The sequence below is a fragment of the Sinocyclocheilus anshuiensis genome, unplaced genomic scaffold (assembly GCF_001515605.1).
Source record: "Sinocyclocheilus anshuiensis isolate Anshui unplaced genomic scaffold, SAMN03320099.WGS_v1.1 scaffold392, whole genome shotgun sequence".
In the NCBI taxonomy this organism is placed as follows: Eukaryota; Metazoa; Chordata; class Actinopteri; order Cypriniformes; family Cyprinidae; genus Sinocyclocheilus; species Sinocyclocheilus anshuiensis.
In genome coordinates, this window is record NW_015557091.1 from 4,129,928 (window position 1) to 4,140,373 (window position 10,446).

At 37.4% G+C, this 10,446-nt stretch overlaps 1 protein-coding gene and 1 pseudogene across 2 annotated transcripts in view; one reads left to right on the forward strand and one right to left on the reverse strand.

The window, feature by feature from the left end:
• LOC107677322 (putative ferric-chelate reductase 1) overlaps nucleotides 1-2,592 on the reverse strand; it is a 10,239-nt gene extending 7,647 nt beyond the window's left edge. Inside the window, exons 1-6 of one of the 2 annotated variants that reach the window (XM_016472204.1) lie at nucleotides 2,491-2,592; nucleotides 1,563-1,718; nucleotides 953-1,104; nucleotides 744-838; nucleotides 523-670; nucleotides 203-385 (exon numbers count right to left, since the gene is read on the reverse strand). In XM_016472204.1, coding sequence (XP_016327690.1) covers nucleotides 203-385; nucleotides 523-670; nucleotides 744-838; nucleotides 953-1,104; nucleotides 1,563-1,718; nucleotides 2,491-2,500 — 744 coding nt within the window. In that variant the 5' untranslated portion in view covers nucleotides 2,501-2,592. Of the gene's footprint in view, nucleotides 1-202; nucleotides 386-522; nucleotides 671-743; nucleotides 839-952; nucleotides 1,105-1,562; nucleotides 1,759-2,490 lie in introns of both variants that reach the window. The other variant, XM_016472203.1, reaches the window with a different exon arrangement.
• Nucleotides 2,593-3,690: 1,098 nt separating this feature from the next.
• Nucleotides 3,691-10,446, forward strand: part of LOC107677288 (glycogen debranching enzyme-like) — a 24,496-nt pseudogene continuing 17,740 nt past the window's right edge.

Sequence of the window (10,446 nt, forward strand, 5' to 3'; positions counted from 1 at the left end):
ATAAAGTTTTTTTTTTTTTTTTCAGTTTAGTTTTAGTTATTTTAGTACTTCAAGTGCAAGTTTTTTCACATTTTATTGTATTTCAGTTAATTTTATTCTATTATATACATAAGAGAACATAGTGCTTGTCATGATACAAAAGGTCAAAGTAATATATGTTATACACAATAAAGAAATTATTATAAGCATCTGTGTATATTACCATCCATTTGTCCTGTGATAAGGCAAAGGACACGTAACCCTCTGCAGGTCCACTGAGCTCAAACATCACACTACTTCCCAATGCCCTAAAGGACAGGAAGTGACACGCAATGTCGTTTTGTGGGTCACAGCCATCTGGATCTCTCAGACAGGACTTCTTGCTTCCACAGCCCTCAGAGGTGAACTGAAGAGCAGATGAGAATATTATTATTATTTATTAGTATTATTTAGATATTCCAATTATTTTGAGGCTGAAAGGGTCACAAACTCATGACAGTGTGTAAACTGTCATTCCAGTAACTTTAGCATTGTTTGACCCACCGAACGTGACAGTGTTGAGGAAGTTGTGGTTTGGGCACCAATGGACCCACCAAAGGTAGTTTGTGGTGGAGGAGCGACACCATTTTGGGACACTACGGGACCTGGACTCTTCACCCAGTATTCTTTATAGCCTTGGGCAACAGTTACCCTGAAAGCAAAGAAAAAAGTACATCAAGTTTCATAACTAACAAGGTGGGTAAAAACAGCATTTGAATACTTACAGAAACTGCACACTGGAAGGAGAGTTAGATGGTGCTACCCAGATCACCTGGACCTCAGTCTTCTGGGATTTATCGGTGTGACTCACAGCAGAGCCCTGTGAATATTGAAAATTATGTTTATCTGATGAAAATGGGTGTTCATACAATTTCCTATTTTATTTACGTATTCAATATTTTGTTCTCAATAAAAGGATGCTACAATCACTGACCTCTTTACTGTCGCACGTAAGAAGCTGAGATATTCCAGGACTGATTAACTTAAATGATCCAACTTTTTCACTGAGATTCCCAGCATTTCTTGCTTCTATAAGGAATCCTTTGAAGTAATGTTTGCCCTCTGAAGACGCCATTGATAATGTCACTGTAAATATGAACAACATATGATACATTATTAAATATACATTTGCAATATTTTAAAAGCCTTAAATAAATTAGCTTTACATTGATGTAAGGTTTGTTAGGATATGACAATATTTGGATGAGATACAACTATTTGAAAATCTGGAATCTGAGGGTGCAAAAAAAATCTAAATATTGAGAAAATCGCCTTTAAAGTTGTCCAAATGAAGTTCTTAGCAATGCATATTACTAATCAAAAATTAAGTTTTGATATATTTACGTTAAGAAATTTACAAAATATCTTCATGGAACATGATCTTTACTTAATATTCTAATGATTTTTGGCATAAATAAAAATTGATAATTTTGACCCATACAATGTATTTTTGGCTATTGCTAAAAATATACCCAAGCGACCTAAGACTGGTTTTGTGGTCCAGGGTCACATATAACAAGTATCAAAATACTGCTACAGTATACCTTTGATTTCGTCTCCAGGGCTGAGTTGGGATTTGTCTGCTATGATGTTAAATGGTGGATTTTTGGTGCTGGGATCATGGCCATGTTGGGGTGTCATGTCCCCACAAGCCACTTCAACTTTTCCATGACTGTAGCAAATGACTGTCTCTGAAAATACTGAGAGCAGCAGCAATACAATCCACATTTTCATGAGAACCTGAAACGAATCGATATTTATTGCAAAGCCATTGATCATTTGAAAAGCAATCAATATGTTGCTGAAACAGGTGGTAGTAACATGGGTAATTGGTAGTAACATGCTAGTAACATTACATATCCAAAAAACATATTAATAACTTCATGTCAATGATTAATTGATGGAAAATACATACAATCAACTATGTATTACTTTTTTTAAATGCTTGTTGTCTAATCATCTTTTTCTGAGAAATCTGCAAATAAAGATAAGGAGGGGACTGCAACTGTTACTGACTCCAGAACAGTACTAGAAGACTCACTGAAGAGTTTCAACACTCATAGTCACTGATCTGATCTATACATACAAATTAATGCAGAAGCCACAAATTCAAGTTGAAGTTTTGATTACATACTGTAGACTGGTGTCTTTAGTTAATGTAAAGTGAGATATATGGGTCAAGGTCATGTTTCTGCCTCGTGCGTTAGACTGATGACATAAACTGATACAGATAGATAAGAATAAAAGTGTTAATGGAAGCAAAGTGGGGAAATACTACCGCTTCCATATAAACAAGCATCAACTGTACACAACTAGCAGCGACTTTCACCTTTACACTGATACTGTAGCAGCAGCTACTTCCTATTTGAGAAGACGTCTGCGCATGTGTAAAAAAACAAACAAAACAAAAACAAGCAGGCCAAACAGACAGACAAGCACAATAAACATAATAATAATAATACATATGCTTACCTCCATTCATTTAAAATAAATTACCATCGCACCATTACAGAAAACGAAAACACACAGTTGTACTTTAGTTGCATATGGCACGCGATACGATATGGGCGGTCTCTTTGCAGGATGGCGAGTGATTGGTTGAATGCCTTGCGCAAAGATTCTCCCACAGACGTGTGGGTGGGGCTAAAATAAATGACAACCGATACTAACTGGATACAATCTAGCTCCACTAAAAATTTCAGTAGCCCCTCTCTGCAGAACAAAGATCCAGGGGGCGGGGTTGGATCCACATCTAGGGGGTGGAGATGGGTAGGTTTAGGGATCAGGGGGTGGAGACGGGTAGGTTTAGGTATATGTAAGGTGGGAGGAGTTTGATCTTGATCCAACCACGCCCCCTGGATCTTGTGTTCTGCAGTGAGGACCATCTCAGAAATTCAGCTTTCATTACCAAATATATATATATACGTAGCAAGAGTAAAAAGTAATAATAATAAACGCCCCTGGTCCAAAAGCGTTTGAGGATCGGAAGTAGAAGTTTATAGTTAGCAGAATTACAGAGTCAAGTCAAACAATTAAAAATATTTAAAACGATTATTATTAAATATTAAGTTTGAATGGTCTAGGGGCATTTATTATCATTATTAGATTTTTTTATTACTTGGTATTTGTAACAAATAAAAAAAATGTTATCTGTAAAAAAACAAAGTTTGTAATTAGATTTAATCCTTAAATTTGGTTGGCCTAGGGGCGTTCCAATATGTGTACTGTGCTTGCGTCGCGACGCAGAGCGGAATTGAATGGAGCTAGGCAGAGGAGCGTTTTGTCTGAAGGCCACAGTATAATAATTCTAATAATTTAAGCAATATCACACGAACAAGCGTCCTATAATACTAAATAATCAGCATGGCCGTGATTACCCAAGTCGTGTTGGTATTCAGGCTGTTGTTAGCTTGTGCTTATGTGTTATTTTGCTGAAATACACTAGTAATAATATATGATAATGAATAATTCGCTATAAAATATCCATTACTGATAATAATAATAATAATATATTACATAACACACCGGTGCTGCATGGTCAGCGAATGTTCCTCAGACTTTTCCTGATGTAACCAGTGAGATGTTACTCCAAAGGTGCTAGCTATATTTAGGGTCACTGAAAGGTCATGTCACCTCAGATGCATAATCTTATTAGACGCATAAGGTCTGCTCTATGGCCAACATTGGGTGATACCTCGGTGAGCGAGTCTGTCGGGTGTTGCTGGTAATTAAACTTGCAAGAACTAATTTAAGTTATGGCACATCATTTTAATAGTTACTTTACAGACTAATGCATGACATGCTTGTCAAGTACTATCAATTGGACAAAATCCCAATAAGAGCATTCGGGTGTCAATATAAGTCTTTTTTTTGGTTGCTTTAATGTCTCTTCAGTATGTTAATTAAGTGTTGTAACAGTACCTACAATTTAGCTTTTAAATGTTTATAAATTTGTGTGCAGTGTAAAGTGTTCAACAAATCTATCTATCTATCTATCTATCTATCTATCTATCTATCTATCTGTCTGTCTGTCTGTCTGTCTGTCTGTCTGTCTGGCTGTCTGTCTGTCTGTCTGTCTATCTATCTATCTATCTATCTATCTATCTATCCCTGTGCTGTTGTGTCAGGTTAGGTCAGTAGGTCAGATTGTTATGCAAACATTAGTTAAGAAACTGTGAATCTGTGAAACGTGCAAATCGCCCACTAGCCTGTATCAATTGCAGCAGATTGTTCACATGTTGTTCGTTGTTATCATATGGCAGCCTGCGCTCTTGGGGATCCAGAGGTAACTTCTCCTGTGTTTAAAGGGCATCCCAAAAAAGCTCCGCCAACATGTTCCGTGGCAAACAGACCAGAGTGCTTCTCTTGAATGACATGGAGAGGCTGGAGTGCACTCTGTTTCGCCTGGAGCAAGGTAGGTCTTATTGTTACAGCTCCTTTCTTATAGTCAGTTGTGCATTGCAAATGCTATGCCGTCATCATCTATGCTATCATGATGTTTATTTTATTCTTTTATATATTTATTGTAACATTTTTAATGCTGGTGTTAATGCATCATTTATTCTTCCCCTCTTATTTCTCGTACTTTATTACTCTCTGCAACTCAACACTTTGGACCCCTGGAGAAGCTTTGGATAGATTTACGTGTTACTCGTGGTGCATGAGCACCGAATATCACATTCAAAAAGCTGTTTGCTATATATAGCGGAGGAATGCACTGGTGTTCTGTGCCATTTTCTGTGGTGCTTATACGTTTTGGAGTGCAGATAATGTAAATACAGTTTACTATATTATGCTAAGGTCAGTTTGTTGCTGTATATGAAATAGAATACCAGCATACTGCTTATTTAAACCATGGGTTTCCTCTGGAATTTTTATGGGTTTGTAAAATAGATTAAATATCTTAGATTTATGAGTAATGAGTAAGTCTACTTGAAGAGATTTTTGTTGTACAACATAAATGTCCTACAATTTCCACATTTTAGCACTGTCTTTTTGCTCTGTATGTCTCTAAATATGCATTAAAATACCATGCATTAGACACATATTTTCAAACTGTATCCCAAAACAAAATATGCAAAAGCAACATCATGGTTTTTATAACCAATGTCTTTAAAGGAGAAATGAAGAAAATATTTAACTGCAAATAAATCTTAAACATGAAATAAAACATGAATTACACAGTACCTGAAAAGTACATATTTAAGCCCTTTTATTAAAAAAAAAGAAAGTTACTAAGGACTGCAGCATAAGTTATTGAACACAATAATTTATGATCTTGACTGATAATGCACTATTTAATCTAAAGTTTCAGACTTACAGGGTTGTTGGATTTGCAACACCCCCTGCTGTTTTCTCATGTGATTCACATTTCAGTTCACTTAGGTTTTGAGCTTCAGTTCCACCTGGGCCCGACCCTGCAGGGTAAGAGTGTGCATGTGCACACCAACTACCCAGCACCGGGCAAGAAGTTTGTCAGCTCCAGCTTCCGTCAGCTGGAGTGGGTGAACCCCAGCGGCAGAGAGGATGATTCAGACAAATACTGCAAACTGGACCTGGAGATAGCAGGCTCTTATCAGTATTACTTTGGGTGTGGGTGAGTGAATTGTATTATTGTTTTTACTTCTGGAAATTTGGACAGCATCTAATTGCCTTCCAAGAAAAAAAGGTGTTACCCTACTGTGTATGCAGGCATGAGGAAAGAACCGGAGGTGGCTTCATTGTTGTGGATCCAGTGTTGCGTATTGGCCATGAGAGGAAGATCCTGCCTCTCGATTGCATTACAGTTCAGACTTACCTTGCTAAGTGTTTGGGCCCTCTGGATGAATGGCTAGACAGACTCAGAGTGGCCAAGGAAACTGGTATGAATCACTAAGTGTTGAAAACTCATGTATGACAAACATATACTAATTTACTCCCTATTGGGGTTTATGGAGTGTAATATATAAGACAAAGTCATGCTCCACATAAAACCAGGTTGCACTTCATTCACTTTGACCGTCTGTGGGTTATTACAGATGTTCAGAGTCATGTAAATTCAGTATTAGCACGCAGGCCATATGTGCCTGTGTTTTTTAGCGGTCTGGACAAGCATCTTCTAATTTGACAAAATGAAATTGATATTAATTTGCCTTTCAGCTGCAAACAAACTCAGTTTTTTAATAATTAGTGGTGTTGGCTAAGGCAAACACCAAGTAACAAGCTATTTTGTCCAAATTTACACATGCAATGTACAAAAAAACTCCATTTATCTGAAGAAGATGGAATTATTTATATATGTTTTTTTATGTTCAGGTTACAATATGATCCATTTCACGCCTCTTCAGAAACTAGGCGCATCACGGTCATGCTACTCCATAGCTGATCAGCTGGAGCTGAACCCTGATTTCTCCCCACCTGGCAAGAATAACACCTGGATGGATGTGGGCAACCTGACGGAAAAAATTAAGAAAGAGTGGAACATGCTTTGCATCACAGATGTGGTGTTCAACCACACAGGTACGTTTCTGCTTCGTCTTTAGCATGTAGTGAATAATGCTAGGAGAATCTTACAGCACTGCATTGTGTTTCCAGTGTCTGGAAGCCTCTGGCTTTGGCTGTTCATCTTATTGGAATGGCAGTGTCTCCTCTGAGGAATGACACAACAGACCAAGATTGAAGTGGTTAGGCTATTTATATATAAACTGCAGCAATCAGAGTGTAGATGAAAGCTGGTCACATCTGTGGCACAATGGTTGAGATTTTTGACCTTTGAGTCGCTCTGCAGGAAGATTAACGTTGGGCGCCTTGTTCTTTGTGACATTCTAATGTTTCATGTTGCCCTCTGCTGCATGTATGTCATGGGAACAAATCTGACCTCATGATCACTATATAGGTTAATAAGGTGTCAAACTGAAAACTGTGTCCTGCCAACCAGCTTTGTTTTGGTTAGTCTGTAAAAGTGGTTTAGCAGGGTTTAGAAGTAGTTCAACAGGGTGCCAAAAGGTTTGCATTTTAGCACTTATTTTGTTTTTGGTTTAGGTGTTAAGGTAAGATTTCAGTATGCTTTAAGTATGAGACATTGGCATTTACAGGCAACAGCCACCTCAGTTAACCCTTTGAGATTCAATCAGAAATGAAATTGCAGCAGTTGTGTAAATGAATTTAATGATACCAACCTTTAAAAAATATGAGTTAATATTACATAAACCTGCAGCTCACACTCTGAAATATATTATGAATGAAAAAAAAATTACAGTTTGAGTCTCCCAGCATGGTAAAGTCACACAACTTGATGGCTTCGTACTGACATCATTGCAGGCTTATTAATATCAAATTTAGCAATCTTCCTGTCTGACTTATTTTTTCTTAATCAGATTTTTCAAACATATTGTTTAGTATAGAAAAAATGGCAGTATCCCCCCCCAAATATAAATGTGTGTAAATATGAGACATTTTTTATTGTTTCTTACAGTTTAAATGTTTGGTGGTCAGTATTCTTTTTGTTTTTATTCTTATTCTCACAACAGAGTCTAATGAAACTTTAAAGCAACATGCTGAAGTTTCCACCTTTTATCTTCCTGGAAAAGGGAAGGCTATTTACATATGTTGTATGCTTATAAATATGCAATACCAAATAATTCCATGCATCCATGCAGTTTTATCCCAAAACAAAATACTGATTTTTGTAATCACTGGCTGCAAGATGTAAAAAATGATGTATTTTATTACTATCAATACTTGTGGTCTCAGAAGTGCTTCTGATGTCTTTGGCAAGTTGCCACAGGAAGTGTTTGCTGCTCTTTAATATTTTAAACACAGCTGTCATCGTTTGTGGAGCAGAACGGCCATGATACTGTTAATATGGAATCAGAGCAGTTCTTTATACACTAGACTGAAGTTTATCACACTTAATGAGCCATTACTGGTTTATTTTATGCAAACTTAACAGTCCTTATCAGACACTTGCATACAATTCATTTCCAGTCAGTTAAGTGTGTTTACACGTCACCTTTTCATTTCCTTAAATATGTGCACACTGTTGATTTAGTGTATGTAATATAATCCCATACTAACAGGTACACAAGATTGCACTTCCATATGCTTGGGTTTTGAAAACAAAGCGCTCCTTTTAGCTGAAATAAAATGGATAAATGGTCATAGTGATGATGAAATAATGTCTGTACTACAGTCTGTATAGACTATGATTCTATGATTGTTCCTTTGGTTAGCTGCCAATAGTAAGTGGATCAGACACCATCCAGAGTGTGGCTATAACCTGGTAAACTCTCCTTATCTGAAGCCAGCCTGGCTGCTGGACAGAGCCCTGTGGCATTTCAGCTGTGCCATAGCAGATTGAAAATACAGCGACAGCGGCCTTCCACCTTTTATTGAGAATGACAAACGCATTACTGTGAATTTTGAGGGTGTCACAGGTTTTTCATATTCCAAAAATACTTTAATGTTTGTGGTGACCAATAAATTGGCTTGATGTTTCAGATCCTTAGAGGGCTTCTGTGGACAGAGGTTTTCTCCCAATTGAAACTATGGGAGTTTCTACAGGTGAACGTTGAGAAAGCTGTGGAGCAGTTTAGGAAGGTTCTTCAGGCTGGTGAGTGTCTGTTAGCATGTTCTTGGATGCTCTTTCACTTGTATTGTGTAGGGTCTGAGCTAAGTTGGGTGTATTTGCCATCTGTAGGTAACAGACCTGCCAGGCCTGAGCTGGAGGGAAAGCCAAAATTGAAAGTCATCCAGGATTCACAGTACAGACGCCTCAGCAACACTGTAGACATGCAGCTGGCCCTGGAGATGTTTGGCAGACACACGTGAGTTCACTTCATGTTCAAGATCTGTTTAATGATTAATGTTTTTTTGGATAGAGTATTTGTTTTCTGTGACCAAATATCTGTTTAGTTATTAATTAGCTCACATGAAAAGGTCAGGGTCAGATAAGTATAATCACAACAAGTATAATCACAGTAAAGGGATAATATTCAGATGGTCATATAATATCAACATAGCAGGCCCTACATAAAATTATATGTATTTGTCAAAGTACAATAGGTCAAAGTATTTTTTACAAAAATGAAAAATGTTTTGTAAGTCTATATTGTTATTGAATTTAGAACAAATTACAATTATTTGATCGAAAATACAGTAATATTTTAAAAATATTACAATTTAAAAGAACAATTTTCTATTATAATATATTTTACTATGTGATGTATTCCTATAATGGTAAAGCTGACTTTTTTAGCAGCCATTACTCCAGTTTTCATTGTCAAATAATCGTACAGAAACATTTGACCAAAGTTTGTAATGTTATATTATATTAGATTACTTTTATTTCCTTAATTCATTTTCACCCATTTCTACATTAAATCTAGATTTTATGTCTGTTTTTCTTCTTATTATGCCGGTGTGCTGCACTTTGCTTTCCGTTTATGTGCCTATCAAAACAACAGTAACGGTCCCAAATCCATTCAAGAGTGCTGTGATTGGTTTAAGAAGAGTCTAGAGGAACTAAATGTGGAATGCTATAAGGAAATGCATAGTCATCATGAGAAGGTTGGTTTCTGTGTGCATGATTCACAGATGATCTGTCTGTTTAGCTTTGATGTCAATCTGATTACTTTATATAATTTCTTTCTTCAAGGCTATAAACTGCATAGTGGGAACGGTTTGTTATGAAAGGCTCGCCGCCCACGGCCCTCAGCTTGGACCTGTCACCCGAACAAACCCTTTGGTGACTAGGTAAATATTATGTAGTCTTGCAGAGCAACACTGGCAGCATAAAGTCTGGTCTGCTTTGCAACATATTCTGGCCAAGAACTGCCCACTTAGACAGGAAGAGATCATCTGACTGGCCAGCCACAGCTTGTTTTGTATTTACATATTGTAAAAGAGTAAGGAAATCTGAAATCAGCTGACAGGCCATCCAAGACGTAGACGAGTGTAATTACATCACTTGCTCACAATGGACAGGGCTTAAAGGGTTAGTTCAGTCAAAAATGAAAATTAGGCTGCGTTTCACTCACCCCCGATAGGTGTATATGACTTTCTTCTTTCAGACGAATCCAGTCGGAGTTATATAAAAAATTGTCTTTGATCTTTCAAGCTCTATCGTTGCACTCAGCGGGTGTTGCATTGCTTCTGTTCAAATGACGTGAAATAAAAAGCACCCTTCCACAAAAAAAAGTGTCTCACGCGGCTCCGGGGGGTGAACAAAGGCCTCCTGTAGCGAATCGATGCGTTTTTGTAAGAAAAATATCCATATTCAAAACGTAATAATCACTAGCTTGCGCTCACTGTTGTACACAGAAGCAGTTCCGGGGGAATGACGTATGGGGTCAGCGTTGCGCATGTGCCGGTGCGTCTCGTGAAAACCAACGTTTGTTTACAGGATCAAAAGAAGCAAAGTTTCCTTACTTTAGCAAAGGAAAACCAGTC